At 41.0% G+C, this 18,658-nt stretch overlaps 1 protein-coding gene across 4 annotated transcripts in view; it reads left to right on the top strand.

The window, feature by feature from the left end:
* Positions 1-18,658, top strand: part of ift88 (intraflagellar transport 88 homolog) — a 135,575-nt gene that overhangs the window by 84,273 nt on the left and 32,644 nt on the right. For all 4 annotated transcript variants that reach the window (XR_011961507.1, XM_072577398.1, XM_072577399.1 and 1 more), the window contains exons 18-20: positions 3,761-3,869; positions 14,331-14,481; positions 17,126-17,241. Coding sequence is in view for 3 of the 4 variants with exons in the window: in XM_072577398.1 (XP_072433499.1) it covers positions 3,761-3,869; positions 14,331-14,481; positions 17,126-17,241 (376 nt within the window). In the remaining variant the exon portion in view is untranslated. The remainder of the gene's footprint in view (positions 1-3,760; positions 3,870-14,330; positions 14,482-17,125; positions 17,242-18,658) is intronic.

Below are 18,658 nucleotides of genomic sequence, written 5' to 3'. Positions count from 1 at the left end.
CTTGTAGATGTTGGACAACCTTTGGGGAGTCAGGATGTGAGAAACTCGCCACAGTATTCATAGCTTCTGAACTGCTCTTGTAACCACTGTATTTATATGGGGCGATTCAAGTTAAGTTTCTGGTCAATGGTAACTGGATGCTGGTAGTGGGAGATTCAGTAATGCTAACAACATTGAATGTCAAGGAGCGGTGGTTAAATGGTCTCTTTTTGGTGATGTTCATTGTCTGGCATTTATGTGGTGTGAATGTTGTTTGCCACTTGTCAGCCAAGCCTGGATATTTTCCAGATGTTGTTGTCTTTGAACGTCGACTGCTTCAGTATGTAGGGAGTTTAAATGATGGTGTCTTGCCCACAGCATCTCATGGATGTTCAATTGTGCAATCATCAGTGAGCATCTCCAGTCTGACCTTATAATGGAGGGAAAGTCATTCATGGAACAGCTGAAGATGGTTGGGCCTAGGACACTACCCTGTAGGAAGAACTCCTGCAGAGTGTCCTGAATTTGAGATGACTGATCTCCAACAGCCACAACAACTTCCTGTGTGCCAGATATGACTCCAACTAGCAGAGACTATGTCTCTGATTCCCACTGATTTCAGTTTTGATAGTCAAGCGTGGCCTTGATGTCAAGGGCAGTCAGTTTCACCTTACCTCTAGAATTCTGCTGTTTTGTCCATGTTTGAAGCAAGGCTGTCATGAGATCAGGAGCTAGTGAAACACAAACTGGGCTTCAATGAATAAGTAATTGCTGAGCAGATGCTGCTTGATAGCAATGTTGATAACACCTTCCAGCACTTTAATGATGATCAAGAGTAGACTGAGGGGGTGGTTATTCTTTGGGTTGGATTTATTCTGCTTTTTGTGTACAGGACATACCGGGGATATTTTCCACATTCCACAGTGTTGTAACTGTTCTGAAACAGCTTGGCTAAGGGAGCAGTAAGTTCTTGAGCACAAGTCTTCAGTATATTACCGGCATGTTGTCAGGGCCCATACCTTTTGCAGTAGCTAGTGCCTTCAGCCATTTCTTGATGTCATTTGGATGAATTAAATTGACAGAAGCCTGCACCTGTCATGGTGAGGACCACTGGAGGAGGCCAATGTGGATCATCCACTTGGCACTTTGGGCTGAAGACTGCTGCAAATGTTTCAACTTTAAATTTTGCACTGATGTGGTGGGCTCTTGATCATTGCGGCTGGGCATATTTCTCCTCATGCGAGTTGTTTCATAATCCACCACCATTCATGATTGAATCTGGCAGAGCTTAGATCTGATTCATTGGTGGTGGGATTGCTTAGCTCTATCTGTCACTTGCTGCTTATGTTATTTGACATGCAAGGAGTCCTGCTTGGTAGCTTCACCAGGTTGACACCTCATTTTTTAGATAAGCCTGGTGCTGCTCCTGGCATGCCCTCCTGCATTGTCAATTGAACCAGGATTGATTCCCCTGGCTTGATAGTAATGTTTGATTGGGATATACGCTGGACTGTAAAGCTACATATTGTGTTGGAGTACAATTTTGCTGCTGTTGATGGCCTACACACCTCATAGATTCCCAGTCTTGAGTTGCTGGATCTGTTTGAAATCTGTACCATTTAGTGTGGTGATAGTGCCAAACAGTATGATGAACGGTATTCTCAATGTGAAGGCAGAACTTCATCTCCATAAGGACTCTATGATGGTCACTCTTACCAAATTATGTCAAGTATGTTTTTCCCTCTAGTTAGTTCCCTCACATCTTCCACAGACCCAGTTTAGCAACTATGTCCTTTAGGACCCAGTCAGCTCGATCAATAGTGCTGCTGCTGAGCCCCATCCAGAGTAATTTTGTGCTTTTGCCATCCTCAGATTAAATTAGATTTTATTGTCACATGTACTGGAGTACGAAAGTACAGGAGTGCAGTGAAAAGTATATAGAATCAGCACTCTCCAGTGCTGTCTCAGAATACAATAGTTAGAATTAAAAATAAGAGCAGAAGTTAAAGAAACAGAAACAAAAGGAAAATAAAATGTCCAGATTATTGTTACTGCCACCATGAGCCTTGAGCTGGACCCACCAAAGCTGTGCTGCCACTGATGTCACCACCTCAAGTCCTGTACCTCACCACTGCCTGCACCAAACCCACCAACGTCAAACTCTGGCACCATCAGTCACCGCCAGGCCCACCTCGCTGATGCCATCTTGGAATCAGTTGAAGTATCAGAGTCCATAATCTTCATGAACAAATACAAAGTCTAACCCTTTGAACCAGCACTGACATCAGAGCTGCCATTGATCCCGGTACCTCCACCAGCATGTTGAGTCCTGTGCTGGACCCCCCAACGTTGGAAGTCGCCACACTTGCTGCTGGGTCCATGCTCATTGCTATTACTGATGCCCAGTGCTTCCTCTAAGTGTTGTTCAATCTGGAGGAGTACTAATTCATCAGGCAAAGGTAATCAGCAGGAGGTTTCCTTGCCCATGTTTAACCTGAAGCTATGAGACTTAGTGGGATCTGGAGTCGCCCAGGGCAACTCCTTCCAGACTCTATACCACTGTGCTACCAACTCTGGAGGTCATATGCAAGGATGGTGATGGTGGTGTCTGGGACATTGTTTGTGCATGATTTTGTGAGTGTGACTATGTCAGGCTGTTGCTTGATTAGTCTGTGAGACAGCTCTCCCTATTTTAGCACTAACTCCCAGATGTTAGTAAAGAAGACAGGACACGGTCAACAGGACTGTTTTTGCCTTTGTCGTTTCCAGTAACTGTCTGGTTTCGTTTCTTTGTTGAAACTTCGTTGCACTTGAAATGACTGTGTAGTTTGCTAGGTCATTCAAGAGGCCGTTTGAGAGTCAACCATATTGCTGTTGATCTGGAGTCACATGTAGGCCAGACCAGTAGCTTCACCAGGTTGACACCTCATTTCCTTCCCTAAAGGATGGCAGATTTCCTTCCCTAAAGGACATTAATGAGCCAAATGGCAATGGTTTCATGGTCATCTGTGGATTTTTAGTTCCTGATTTTTTTTTTTGAATGAGTTCAAATTCCATCATCTGCTGGATGTGAACTCGGATTCCCAGACCATGAGCAGAGCTTTTGGATGAATAGGTCTAGCTTCCGGAAGACTTTGATCAGATCACCACTTAACCTTCTAAAATTCTAAAGAAAAAGGCATAATTTGTATAATCCGTTGTCATAAATGATCTTTCAGGGAATTATTTGGGTTTTGCCATTATATGTGTATTAACGATATCTATTTGTGTTAGAAATTTTTATTGAAACAAAAATTAGACTCAATGTATTTCAAAACAAGTGTCTATGGTATCCTCAATCATCCACATTCACTGGTTATAATATGATGTAATTTGGAGGCTATGCCTCAATTTTCTTTCCTTTTTTCTTTTCAACAACTGGTTCATTGCTGTCATAGCCCATTGTTCCCCAGTGAGAAGGACGGGTGATTAGCTTTTGTGCAGCTGTGAATGACCTCCTAAGAGGTCACTATAAATAACTCATGAATGACTCTCCCTCTCTGCAGAAAATCACATGGTGTTTCTCTGTGCCTCCTAAAAGTGATACAATTAAAGTGTGAGGGCTTACAAACAAAACTCCTCATCAGAAGATAAGTTCACATAAAAAAGGCACATCAAATCATTTATTGTTATTCTTCAAGATTTTACTACTTCATCTCACTATTCCACGATACTATGCAATAATACTCCAGTGCTTTTTTAATTTGTTACTACTTTAAAGACTTGTACTTTTTAATTTTAGGTCTTACTTACAAGAAGTTGAATAGACTGGAGGAAGCTTTGGATTGTTTCTTGAAGCTCCATGCAATCATGAGGAACAGTGCTCAAGTTATGTACCAGATTGCAAACCTGTATCCTTTACAAACATTTGAGGCTGTAATCACATCATTTGAATAGCGATGGAATTTTCATCAAATAATGTTTGTTTTGATATTTGGGAAACCTTGTGGCTTTCCGAATAAATTGAGAGTGGATTTGTTTTTTTGCCACCTGTTGTAATTTGCACTTGCTTAGGGTTTTTCATGATCTCAGGATATCTGAAAATCCTTTACAGTCAATTAAATCTAAGTTTTAGAAGTGTAATCACTCTTACAATTTGGGGAAAAACAGAAGCCAAAATATAGCAACAAGATACCACAAACAGCAATAAGATGATAGCCAAAGGAAGAAAAGACATGGGTGACACCTCAAGTTGCATCAGCTCAGATTAGACAGGTGGGAGTGGCAATAATAGGTAAATTCAAAACAAAACTGTGGAAAAATAGAACATAGAACATTACAGCGCAGTACAGGCCCTTCAGCCCTCGATGTTGCGCCAACCTATCATACCAATCTGAAGCCCATCTAACTTACACTATTCCATGTACGTCCATATGCTTGTCCAATGCCGACTTAACTGTACTTAAAGTTGGCGAATCTACTACCATTGCAGGCAAAGCATTCCATACCGTTACTATTCTCTGAGTAAAGAAACTTTTTTTATAGTACTCGTATATAGTGTTCCCAGTCAATATTTGGAAAATTGAAGTCCCCCATGATAACTACCCTGTCTCTCTCACTCCTTTCGAGTAACTTCTTTGCTATCCTTTCCTCTACATCTCTGGAACTATTCGGAGGCCTATAGAAAACTCCCAACAGGGTGACCTCTCCTTTCCTGTTTCTAACTTCAGCCTCAGTTGACGAGTCCCCAAACATCCTTTCTGCAACTGTAATACTGTCCTTGACCAACGATGCCACACCTCCCCCTCTTTTACCATATTCTCTGTTCTTACTGAAGCATCTAAATCCTGGAACCTACAACAACTATATCTGTCCCTGCTCTAACCATGTCTCTGAAATGGCCACAACATCGAAGTCCCAGGTACCAACCCATACTGCAAGTTCATCCACCTTATTCCGGATGTTCCTGGCGTTGAAGTAGACACACTTCAAACCAAACATGGGATCATGATGGAGCAAGGTACCATAACGCTTGCCATCATAGAAAGAAAGTTGGTGCTACAAGAACTGATGATCAACATGGCTACCCCGTGGAGATATTACATGGAAGGTGGCCTTGAGGAGGTGAGATTCAAATTTCCAGCCCGCAGTGAGAGCACCCTGATTGCATGCTGCTGAGACTGCATGTAGATCCTGGAGTGAAGAAGACAGAGCCACTGGACTCTAACAGACACTTGGTTTTTTTGAAGAAGAAAGGACCCAAGGAAGGGTTACAGTGATGTGGGGTTGGTGCATTTTGAAGGTCAGGCAGCAGAGGAACAGGAAGTGGGGAGCATCTTGGAATGGGAGTGTTCTCCGTGCCTGGGGCACTTCCAAACAATATAATCTCTTTCCTTGTCACCTTTTCCATTAAGTTATTTTCAAAAATGGCCTTCTGGATCTTCTCTGTTTGCCCACACAATTGTACAGTCAGTTCACTTTAATGTAATGGTTGCGTTCTTGTGCTGTCCCACTAATGGAAGAATCACGCTTTAGAAACAGCATCCCCTGTCAACCATGTTACAGTAAATTCGCATTGACGCAGCACACATTATAACAGAACAACCTGTATTATCAGTTGGGCAACGGGTTAGTTGCGTTAATTGCCCTGTTAACAAGTTCAGTTGCTTGTTAATTTTTTTTAAAATGGTGACCGGGCTTCCAATTTTGGTACTTGCTCACATACCATATTATGAGAACTGGCCAGAGATGGGCACAAAGACAGTGGACTAACCACAGTTGGCATGTGTTTTCAAAATTTTGTATCTTCTACCTGATGGAAGAGGATGGAAGAACGTATAACCGGATTGGGAGGGGTCTTTGATTACGTTGGCTGCTTTCCGCAGGCAATAAGAAATGTAGATGGAGTCAATGGCAAAAAGGTTGGTTTTCATGATGGACTGGGCTGCATTCACAATTCTTTGTAATTTCTTGTAGTCTTGGGCCGAGCAGTTGCCATAATAAGCTGTGATGCATCTGGATAGGGTGCTTTCTATGGTGCAGCTATAAAACTTGGTAAAAATCATTGTGGACATACCAAATTTCCTTAGCTTTCTGAGGAAGTAGTGGTGTTTTGGTATGCTTTCTTGACTGCAGCAAAGGCATAGTTGGACCAGGATAGATTGTTGGTGATATTTTATGGTGGGGAACTTGAAGCTCTTGACCACCTCCACCTCAACACCATTGATATAGACAGGGCATGTCCTCTACTGAGCTTCATGAAATTGATGACCAACTCCTTCATTTTGCTGACATTGTGGGAGAGATTGTTGTCTTTATACCATGCTACTAAACTGTCTATCTCTTTCCTGTACTCTGTCTTGTTTGAGATCCAACCCACTGTGGTGGTGTATTCAGCAAGTATGTAAATCGAGTTGGAGCGGAATTTGGCAACACCAGTCATGAGAATATAAGGAATATAGAAAATGGCTGGGTAAGCAGCCTTGGCAGGGCATTGGTGTCGAGGATTATTGTGGATGTGATGTAATTGCCTATCCTTACTGATGGCAATCTCCAGAACAGGAAATTGAGGGTCCTGTTGCGATGGGGAGTAGAATTTTAGGTCTCTGATTTCAGAGATGGGTTTGGTTGGAATTATGGAGTTGAAGGCATAGGTGTCCTTGTTATCCAAATGTTCCAGGATGAATGTAAAGCCATGGAGATGGTGTCTGCCGTGGACCTATTACAACGGTAGGCACATTGTAGTGGATCTAGGCAATCTGAGAGGCTGTAGTTGATGTGTGCCATTACTAAGCTCTTCATAATGATGGATGTCAGAGCGAACGGGCAGTGGTCATTAAGGCTTGATGTTACCTGATTTTTACTTTGACACCAGGATGGTAGAGGTCTTCTTGAAGCAGGTGGGAACCTCACATCATAGTAAGAACAGATTAAAGATGTCTGCAAATATTCCTGGCAGCTGGTCCACACGGATTCTGAGTGCATGACCGGAGAACTATTTAAGAAAGGTGGTAAGGAAAAGCCAAGGAAAGAGAGACCAGTGAGCCTGACATTGGTGGTGGGCAAGTTGTTGGAGACAATCCTGAGGAACAGGATTTATGTGTATTTGGATTGGCAAGGACTGATCATGGATAGTCAATATGGTTTTGGACATGAGAAGTCATGTCTCACTAACTTGATTAAGTGTTTAGAAGAAGTAATGAAGAGAAATGATGAGGGCAGAGCAGTGGAAATGACCTATGTATAGACTTCAGTAAGGCGTTCGACAAGGATCCTCGTGGTAGACTGGTTAACAAAGTAAGATTAGATTCCCTACAGTATGGAAACAGGCCCTTCAGCCCAACAAGTCCATACTGACCCTTCAAAGAGTAACCCACCCAGACCAGTCCCCGACCCTATATTTACCCCTGACTAATGCACCTAACACTATGGGCAATTTAGTATGGCCAATTCACCTGACCTGCACAAGTTTGGTTTGTGGGAGGAAACCGGAGTACCCAGAGGAAACCCACGCAGACACAGGGAAGATGTGCAAGCTCCACACAGACAGTTGCCCAAGGTGGGAATTGAACCCGGGTCCCTGGCGCTGTGAGGCAACAGTACTAGCCACTGTGCCGCCCCATGGAATACAGGGAGAACTAGCCATGTGGATGCAGAACTGGCTGAAAGGTAGAAGACAGAGAGTGGTGGTGGAGTGTTGCTTTTTAGACTGGAGGCCTGTGACCAATGGTGTGCCACAAGGATCTGTGCTGGGTCTACTGCTTTTCATCATCTATATAAATGAGTTGGATGTGAATGTAGGAGATATAGTTAGTAAGTTTGTATATGACGGGATGAAGGGCTTATGCCTGAAATGTCAATTCTCCTGCTTCTAGGATGCTGCCTGACCTACTGTGCTTTTCCAGCACCACACTCTCAACTCTGATCTCCAGCATCTGCAGTCCTCACCTTCTCCTAGTTTGCAGATGACACCAACATTTGAGGTATAGTGGACAGTGAAGAAGGTTACCTCAGAGTACAATGGGATTTTGATCAGATGGGCCGAGGAGTGGCAGATGGAGTTTAATTTAGATAAATGTGAGGTGCTACACTTGGAAAAGGCAAATCAGAGCAGAACTTATACGCTTAATGGTAAGGTCCTGGGAGTGTGGCTGAACAAAGAGACTTTGGCGTGCAGGTGCATAGTTTCTTGAAAGTAGAGTCTCAGGTAGGTAGGAAAGTGAAGAAGGTGTTTAGTATGCTTTCCTTTATTGGTCAGAGCATTGAATATGAGCAGGGAGGCCATGTTGCAGCTGTACAGGACGTTGGTTAGGCCATTTTTGGAATTCTGGTCTCTCTCCAATAGGAAGAATGTTGTGAAACTTGAGAGTGTTCAGAAAAGATTTACAAGGATGTTGCCAGTGTTAGAAGATTTGAGCTATAGGGAGAGGCTGAATAGGCTGGGGCTGTTTTCTGTGGAGCCTCGGAGACTGAGGGGTGACCTTGTAGAGGTTTATAAAATCATGAGGGGTATGGATAGGATAAATAGACTAGGTCTTTTCCCCGGAGCGGAAGGAGTCCAGAACTAGAGGGCACAGGTTTGCGGTGAGAGGGGAAAAATATAAAAGGGACCTCAGGGGCAATGTTTTCATGCAAAGGGTGGTACATATGTGGAATAAGCTGCCAGAGGAAGTGGTAGAGACTGGTACAGTTACAACATTTTAAGGCATCTGGATGGGTATATGAGTAGGAAGGGTTTAGAGGGATGTGGGCCAAGTGCTCTCAAATGGGACTGGATTAATTTAGGATATCTGGACGGCATGGACAAATTGGACCGAAGGGTCTGTTTGCGTGCTGTATATCTCTATAACTATGATTTGATCCAGGGTAGTCGCTTTCCATGGGCTTGCTCCCAAGAAAGTCGATCTTAATGTCAGCGGCAGTGACTACAGGTATAGGTGCAGCCGAGGCTGTCAAAGAAGGTGACATCGTTTCACTGATCTTCTGGTCAAAATTAATGTAGAATGGATTGAGTTCATCGGGGAGGGATGCTTGTTATGTTACAATACTTTACTAAGTCATAAAAAGATGTTTAAATGCAAGTTTTTGTTGTTGCTGTTCTATATACTAATCACTCAGTGAAATAGAGGGTAGATTTTCATTTGGCAATGGAGACAAGAAGGTGTTGGCACAATTTAAAATTGCATTCTTAGAGGTGGGCAGTGAATCTTACCACCTCCAGAATGTGGTGAAATGTTGATGTTTAAGACAATTATGCTCAGCCGCCCCACCAATTGCAGAGTTGTCATGGCTGATATTGAAAGGCTTACATTTCTCAACAGGGAACAGTGCAAGTTGTGAGAGGACCAGTATGCAGAGGCGATGGCCTGGTGGTATTATAGCTAGACTGTTAATCCCACTGTGTTTGAATCCCACCATGGCAGATGGTGGAATTTGAATTCAAAAAAAATCTGGAATTGAGAGACTAATGATGACCATGAATCCATTGTCGATTGTTGGAAAAACCCATCTCATTCACTTATGTCCTTCAGGGAAGGAAGCTTCCATTCTTACCTGGTCTGGCCTACATGTGACTCTGGACTCTCAGCAATATGGTTAGCTCTTAACTGCCGTCTGGGGAAATAGGGATGGGCAATAAATGCTGCCTAGCCAGCGATTCCCTCATCCCATGAATAAACTAAGAAAAAAAAGTAAACTGCTGGCATCATTTGTACAGTAGATGTGCAGATGAAGCTGCACAAACCACCAACAACTCAATGACTGGAGATGGAAACAATCTGACTGTCTTTGTACTGAGAAAGAGCCCCAGCAGTCAAGATCAAACCAGTAAAGGGGAGAGAGGGTCTGCAGCAAGAAGAATGTGTGTTACCTCAGCCTTCATGAGTATCGCCAGAAGTCATTTGCCTTCACATGCGAAAGCACCAGTACTAGAGGAGAGTACATCTATCTAGTTAACTAATCTCAGACATTTGAGTTCCGCAATCACCTGATCTTTTGCACCAACCCATTGCAATCTGCTATATGCAGCCATCAACAACTTGAACCTTTATACGTTCAGGTACTTCAAGGGATCAACCTCAATCTGGCTGGCATTTACCTTCTCACCATGTTCTAGGCTTGAGTTTGGCCAGTCAAGGTGGTTATTTGTGCTGGTAGATGATGTTGAGGTAGGATGTGATGGTGCAAGTTCTGTGCAATCTTCACTTTGCTGAGGAAGTTGGCTATGTATGCAGTGTTCTGTTTTGTGAATCATCATCTTCAGATCTGTCGGAAACATAAGAAGAATTATGAGAATTTGGACAAGTTAGCAGGTGCATCTGTGTGGCCAGTCCCATAGAGTACAGTGATCAATAAGTCTCTATATGCAATGTGTGGAGGTCTCATTCTTGCCCTTCACTCAAGGATATAGGTATTAAATCACCTTACTTTTTTCAGCTTCAAGCTTCACCATCACCAATGGCCCATCTCAATAGCATCCATGCAGTATCCAGTGCCATCTCCTCCATGACTGAATTGGTACTGATTCAGCACTTGGTCTCCTATATGTGCCATCTTCCAGATATTGTGAGCTTTCCAGTCCTGTAGGATTAAAAGAGGATTAAGTATAAGTAGGCTGTCCTCCACTGTCACTGCATTACTTTGCAAGATGTTGGCATATGTCACTAGTTTATTAATCTAGAGGCCTGAGATAGTAGTCTGGGGACATGGATTCAAATCCCATTTTGGTAAGTGTTGGAATTTCCTGTAAATTGTGACATATGAGTCAACCTTGCTTATGAGTCAACCTTCGCCATTTTTCATTTGCAAAATTGTGTTTTTGCATGTACTCTACATGGCATTAATTATTTACCCTGCTTTATTATATAACGCAGGATCTTGAACCAGATTTCAATCAAAAGTAACATGTTAGAGAAATAATCTACAATAGCATTGTGCAGGGCAAGGCATAATTCGTAAATGGACATTTTGAAGGGAATTGGCAGCGATTGGTAGTGTCCAATGAGGTAATGGCGTGGTGACATGAGTTGAATAAGATGATGTTGTTGAGGTTAGCCCTCCCTGAGTGACTTGGGCAGAAAGCAAGCTATGGCACTGTGGAACAGTTGAGGTCCTTCTAAAGAGGCAACAATAGATTACTCAAAGCCAAAAGAATCATAGAGAGCTGTTTAGGGTTGTGGTTCCAAAGAGTCATTGGACTCAAAACGTTCTCCCTCTGCACATTGCTAACATACATGCTGAGTTTTTCCAGCACTTTTTTAAAATAAATTTCAGATTTCCAACATGTGCAGCATTGTGCTTTTTCTTCAGGCTTATTCAAGATAGATAAGTGTCTGGAACATCATCTTCAGCAAAGTAGTGTGGGACTAAGTACCCAAGAGAGAAGAAGTTTAAAATGGTAGCAAATTTCAATTTTCATTTGCTTTGCAGCAGGAATTGACAACAATGTGAAATGAATATGTTGCCATTCCTTTCCCATTATTCTGTTTAAACTTTTTTCAGTTTTGATGAAAGGCTATTCCTGGAGCATTAATTTGTCATTTCCCTTCAAATCTGCAGCAGAATAGGATGACAGAAGAAATAAATTATTTCTTATTTTTTCCTTATAAAGAGACAGCAGTGCCAAAAGCAGTATAGAGTATTTTTATTAGGACAAATTGAAGCCCAGGATCAGGGGCCCATCACAGGAAAACAATAAATTCTTTAGTTGGCAGGAGCTGTTAATTTGATATTATATAGTAGATTACTTTCAGATTGAAGCAAATAGGAGAAATATTTGCAGATTAAAATTTTAAAAGATAATAGGAAATTAAAAAAACGTAAGAACTAAGTAAATAAAATAGAGATGTAGGGGCAGGTGATGTTTTGTACCTGCATGATGTGGGAGCTGGTGGACCCCATTGCGGTTCAGACTGACATCTGTAGCAAGTATTGGTTTCTTGAAGGACTGTAGCTCAGAGTTGATGAGCCAGAGTCTGAGCTTTGAACACTGCAACATCTCGGGGAGGGAGAGAGTTATCTGGATACTTTGTTTCAGGATGTTGTCACACCCCTTGGATTTACTACCTTGAATTTGGTCAATAGTCGGGCAGAGGTTATGATTATGAGCAAGGCAAGACGATGAGTGATCCAGGAGGTAGTGTTACAGGAGTATCAGCCCTTGACATTGTCTAACAGGTTTGAAATTCTTGCTTCTTGTGTGGACAAAAGTGGTGACTGTGAGGAGGATGAGCAAACTGACCATGGTACAGGGAGCTATTCAAGATGGTGGAGAAAAGTGAAATGTAATTGTAATTGGGACAGTATAGTTAGGGGAATAGATGCTGTTCTCTTTCTCCAGAATTGAGATTCTTGAAGGCAGTGTTGCCTGCTTAGTGCCTGGGTTCAGGATATCTTATCTGAACTGCAGAGCAACTTAGAGTGAGAGAAGGAAAGATCCAGGTGATGTGGTCCATGCAGATACCAAAGATGTAAGTAGAGCAGTTCTGCTGAGGCAATATGAGCAGCCGAGGGCTAAACTAAAAGGCAGAACTAAAAAGGTAATAATCTCCAGAAAACCATGAGTGAATTAAAAAGTCATATGTTGACATGAATTGAGAATTGGTAGACAGACAGGAAGCAGAGATTGGGAGCACTCAAAAGATTTGGAACTTGTCCACAAATAACTTTTAGGTCAATTGTTTATTTTAAATCTGAGATAGATGAAAGGTATTTAGGGATATGTGCCAAAGGAAGATACATACAGTCAGACCAAAGCTCAGTCATAATCTCATTGACTGACTGGCAGAGCAGGTTTGTAGGGCTAAATGATCTATTCCTGTTCCTAAGGAATAAAAGAGTCTTTTTCCAGTGCCAGACAGTAAGTTGTGAGGTACCGCAAGGATCATAGTTGGTCCATGTCGGTTTGAAGTACAAATAAATCATTTAGATCAGGCATCCAAATGCAGTATTTCCAAGTTTACTGATGAAGCAAAATTTGGTGGGATTGTGAATTGTGAGGGGATACAAGGGGGCTTCAAGCTGATGTAGATGAGTTGAATGACAGATACGGTATAACATTACTAAATATGAATTTATGCTCTCTGTGAAAAACAGAAAGACAGTATTATTTAAATAATGACACAAAATGTGGATGTAGAAAAGGATTTTGGTGTCCTTGTGCACCATTCGGTGAAGTAGACCCGGCAGGTGCAGCAAGCAATTAGGAAGCCAAATGCTATGTTGGTCTTTATTGCAAGAGGAATTTAATTGAGAAGTAGAAATGATATATGGGGTCTTGGTGAGATCACAGGTGCAGGTGCATAGTTCCTTGAAAGTGGAAATGCAGGTTGGCAGAATATTGAAGAAGGGGCTTGATACGCTTGCCTTGATTGGTCAGTGCGTTGAGTATAGGAGTTGGGAGGTCATGTTGCAGCTGTGCAAGACATTGGTTAAGCCACTTTTAGAATACTGCATACAATTCAATAGGAAGGATGTTGCTAAACTTGAAAGGGTGCCGATAAGATTTACAAGGATGTTGCTGGGACTGGAGAGGTTCAGTTATAAGGAGAGGCTGAGTAGGTTGGGGATTTTTTTTCCCTAGTGTTGAAGGCTAAGGGGTTACTTTATAGAAGTTTGTAAATTTATGGGGGTTTTGGACAGGGTGAACAGCCAAAATCTTTTTCTCAAGGTAGGTGAGTCCAAAACTAAAGAGCATAGGTTTAAGGTGAGAGGGGAAAGATTTAAACAGCATCCGAGTGGTAACTTTTCCACGCAGAGGGTCGTACATATATGGATTGAGCTGCCAGAGGAAATGTTGGGGGCTGGTACAATTACAATTCAAAAGAACCTGGATGCAGATATGAATAGGAAGGGTTTAGAGGGATATGGGCCAACTGCAAACAAGTGGGACTAGATTTGATTGGGATGTCTGGTCAGCATGGGCAAGTTGAACCAAAGGGTCTACTTCCATGCTGAATGACTGTATCTAAATTTTTTTTTAAAAACTACATGAGCCATGAGCTAATTGAATCATGCTAGGAACAGGGTCCTGATGAATCACATAACAAGGGCTTTAGATACAGCTTTAAACTAAATAGCAAAAACTGCTTTCTATTTGTTGATTTTTGCTTGTGCTGTTCATTCTCTCGTTGAATTCACTTACATACATTTTTGCTTAACGTTGTGTAATTATGCACAACTGTATAAAAGTTATTTTATTACCACATCCAAATTGATGATCATGGTTCTATGTTATTATTGCTATTGTATTATTTAGCAGAACATAACAATGATACCAAAGTATACAAGAAGGATTGCTACAGTATGTTTATCCACATGTAACTGTAGAAATTGTCACTTTTAAAGAAAACCTGATCCTTGACTCAATGTTTGAGATATGAAATGCTGGAAGATCTGACTCAAGCTATTGAGTGGCTCATGCAGTTGATTAGCGTTGCACCCACTGACCCACAGGCATTGGCTAAACTAGGAGACCTGTATGACAATGAAGGAGACAAATCCCAGGCTTTCCAATATTATTATGAGGTATTTAATCAACAATGGCCATTCTGGGGATTTTTTAATAACTGTTTGCTAAACTAGTCGTGTAATTGAATTCTCAAATTAAGAGTGGGCCCCAAGATTATTCAGCATATGTAAGACTGGTACATAAGATTGTGGCCACTCAGACAGTAAGTACAAATTATTACATGTGTGTACAACAAAACAAACAATGAACAAGGTTTTCTCATTCACTCAGAGCAGAAATATAAATTAGAAGGACTAAAATCCTTTAGAACTAGCATTCAGTTTGTAAAGCCAATATTTATGATATAACTTTGTGAACTGCTGTCTTTACTATTTGCCAGAATTTTCTTCTAAAGCCACTTCTCTTTGTTATACTTTTATGATCTCTGTAGAAATTGATAAATTTTTTAAAAAGATTTTTGAATTCTTAGTGATAGACTTACAGAAATCATATAAGATTTTAAATATTATGAACTTTACTGTGGTTGCAAATGGTTATTTGGTCGTATAGAACTTGACTATTAGTGAAAAAAAAACATTTTCTTAAGTTTTTCATTGTGCACTCATTGGGTCATTCACAAGAGGACCAGTCTAAAGGAGATCAGCATTTTATGCTACATACGAAGAGAGTGCTGATTGATTAGCATGGTCACTGTGATTTGTGAAGGCATTGGTATGGGAAATGCCTTGGATAGATGATGACTAACAGTTGACTGTCCAGCTTTGATCAGATTTAAATCTGGCAGGTTGACTAACTGATCAAGTAGAAAGTGAGGACTGCAGATGCTGGAGATCAGAGCTGAAAAATGTGTTGCTGGAAAAGCGCAGCAGGTCAGGCAGCATCCAAGAAGCAGGAGAATCGATGTTTCGGGCATAAGCCCTTCTTTAGGAATCCTCCTACTCTTTCCCCATTATCCTGCACAGTAAAAGCACAGCTCTAAACAAAACATGATGACAATGTGTTCAGTCTTGTTCCCGTCATTTGTGAGAATATCGATGGCCAAGACGAGCAACATTTTATAGTACGCATGAGAGTGCTGATTGGTATTGGCAAGTTTGCTTTGATCAGTAGAGATATTGTCATGGAGAATGCACCATTTGGAATTTGACTAACAGTTAACTGAGCAGTTTTGTTTAAATTTAAACAAGACAGATTGATTATAATTAGTCAAGGCATTATGGTGAGAAATATACCAGAGAATGGCTGCTGCTTATAGTGTTATACAGTACCAGGCTCAAACTGTGTACAGGCACACGTTCTTTGTGTCTGCAAAAAACACGTAACTTCCAGTATGTGCAAGTGTGCCACGCTGTGAGCCCAACTGACAAGCTTAAATCACAGAGATCTAATGCTGGATACTGCGGTTTGAGTTTTGGAAACACGGGCTAGTGGGAATAATTAGTATCGTACCTGTTGCAAGCATCTTAAAGGACCTTCTGTTTGATATAATCTGCCAGTCTTTGGAACACATGACCTACACAACTAACATTACATTGGCGCTGGAATTCATATATTACACACTCACTTATGAGAGAGGAAGGGCATCATTTTCGTATGACGGCAACATCCTATTACTGGCAAACATGACTTGTTTTGATATTGCACAGCACATTCACAAACCTTTGAGATACCATACCTTTCCAGAATAATCTGTACAATGTCTAACATGAGATATGATTTGTTGATTTGGCAACATTTGCCAAATAATCCTGAATGTGCTAAGAATTCTGCTGACAACCAATTTAAGGTTGTCAGTCAGGTTCGCAGTGTGCCAAACTCTCATACTGGAAGCTAGAAATATTAAATACACTGCCCAATCCTTGTCAGACATAAAGAAAATAGAAACATATTGAGTCTATTTCATACTAACAAATTAGATCACAGCCATTCTTTTGTTCGTTCTTCAGAACATTGCCTTCATCAGTTAGAGCTGAAAAATGCGTTGCTGGAAAAGCGCAGCAGATCATAATGTTCATTCGTAGAATAGATGTAAACACAATTTTTTTATTCTTTATATGGAGAACAATAGTAAGAAAACTAAAATTGTAAAAACTCAACATAAATGTGGCACCTGTAAGTGAGGGCCAGTTGTGGAAGGTGTTGCTGATTCCTAGATACTAGCCCCATAGGTGACATCGTCACCAAAATATCGAATAGGGCTTTTGAGTTGAGGCCAGAATAAACATGGATGCTTTACTTGCACTTATGGAGAACACCGCAAAACTTTGTGACCCAAGTGTATAATGTTATTCCAAACAATTGATGTCATTCAGTGAATTTAAGGCTATTAACATTATTTTAAGATTGAAATGAAAATAAATGTGTTTGTTTAGGCCAGTCAAAATCCCTTAGATTGCTCCACTGCCATGTAGTTTTCATGGTTGAAATCTTTGTCTCCGGTATGTCCTTTTAAAATACTTGACATTTAATTTAGACTATTTAATAAATACTTATGAGGAAAATGTTAATTTTGTACCAGACATCATTTTGGTAAATAGGCAGTGTGATTTTCAAGATGTAACGCTGACATTCATGAATTTCAAACTTAAGTCCTTGAGAAAATTTAAATAAAAATCTCAGTGAGGAAGCGTTCGGATAATCTTGTAATGGACACGTAATGCTATCCATAACTAGCACCTTGTATCCTGTTATTTTTATCAGTCGTTTAGGTATTTTCCATCAAACATTGAGGGCATTGAATGGCTTGGAGCATACTACATTGACACACAATTCTGTGAAAAAGCGATTCAGTACTTTGAAAGGGCAGCACTTATCCAGTAAGAAATATTTTATTTTTGACATTGTATGTTGTATTTCATTATTAGGTGTAACAAGATGTGGCCACTAAAGAGTACTGGCTTCTCTGAGTATCACACGTAGAAACTATTTGTTCTCAAAAGAAAGCTATCATTCTTCTCTAAACGGGCAAATGGTATAACATCTGAAAACCCTTTGATAGTAATGCAGTTTCCCCAGGACTAATCTGTGGTGCCTCAGTATAGATAATGCACGAGTCCTGGAATGCTCTGGGGACCCACAGCTTTCTAACTCCAAACAGAAATGTTATCCCTGAGCCACAGTTTTCACTGAGCTTCAGAAAGCTTCATACCCAAGATTTATTATCTCCCCAAATGACACTGACGCATATGCATTCAGTGGATTGTTTGAGAATGAGAACCTTGACTCCCTTTTAAAATTGTTTTTATTTCTTGGCTTGGAAACATTGATCTTTACGATTACATTAATTACTAAATTATTAGGAGAAAGTTATTCAATAACTTAAGTTTACAAATTTGCTAAGTGTCTTGCCTCAGTAGGAAGATACTGTGTTAAGTATTCTAGTTGGTGGCAAATGCATTTTAGTGGCATTACTGTACAATTCTCCCACTGCTACGCTCAAATGCACAGTTCATAGCATAGAATAATGCATTTTGATTAGATGTCAATCATAACCTCTATTGTTTAAAAGAAAAGTTAATTACTTATAAACTTTCCAGATATTCCCATTTATTTAATGCTGAATTTCTGATTTATTTGTTTTTTAAAGCTGTTGTTAAACATTATACTGGTGTACATAGTGCCAAACAGGATTGAGAAAGTGATATATATGTCATGTGGAGTGGCACAGTGGCTCAGTGGATAGCACTGCAACCTCACAGCACCAGGGAGGCCAGCCTTGGTAGACTGTTTGTGTAGAGTTGCATGTTCTCCCTATCTCTGCGTGGGTTTCCTCCTGTTGCTCTGGTCTAGGTGGATTCGCCATGCTAAATTGCCCATAGAGTCCAGGGATGTGCAGGCTAGGTGAGTTGGCCATGGGGAATGCAAGGTTACAGGGATGGGGTGGGGGTGTGGATCTGGGTGGGATGCTCTTCGAAGGTGGTCGGTGTGGACCTGTTGGGCTGAATGCCTTGCTTCCACATTATAGGGATTCTATAATCTATTCTGTGATGTCCCCCATGCACTATGTTCTCTATCTTAGGCAGGGAATTGTAAAAGGTATCAGGTAAAGGATTTGAGAGAGAGAAAATCAGTTGGTAAATTACCTCTCTTCTTCCTACTTTTTGCACTACTCAACATAGCAAGATGAAAAACATTGGTCTTGGATGCCTGGGAAGTGGTGAATACTCTGCTTTTGTATAAGGTGTCCTAAACTGAAGAATATGTTGGGAAAGTATAATACAGTAGATTTAAGAT

Source organism: Chiloscyllium punctatum, chromosome 9 (genome assembly GCF_047496795.1).
Source record: "Chiloscyllium punctatum isolate Juve2018m chromosome 9, sChiPun1.3, whole genome shotgun sequence".
Lineage (NCBI taxonomy): Eukaryota > Metazoa > Chordata > Chondrichthyes > Orectolobiformes > Hemiscylliidae > Chiloscyllium > Chiloscyllium punctatum.
This window is presented reverse-complemented; position numbering and strand designations above follow the sequence as displayed.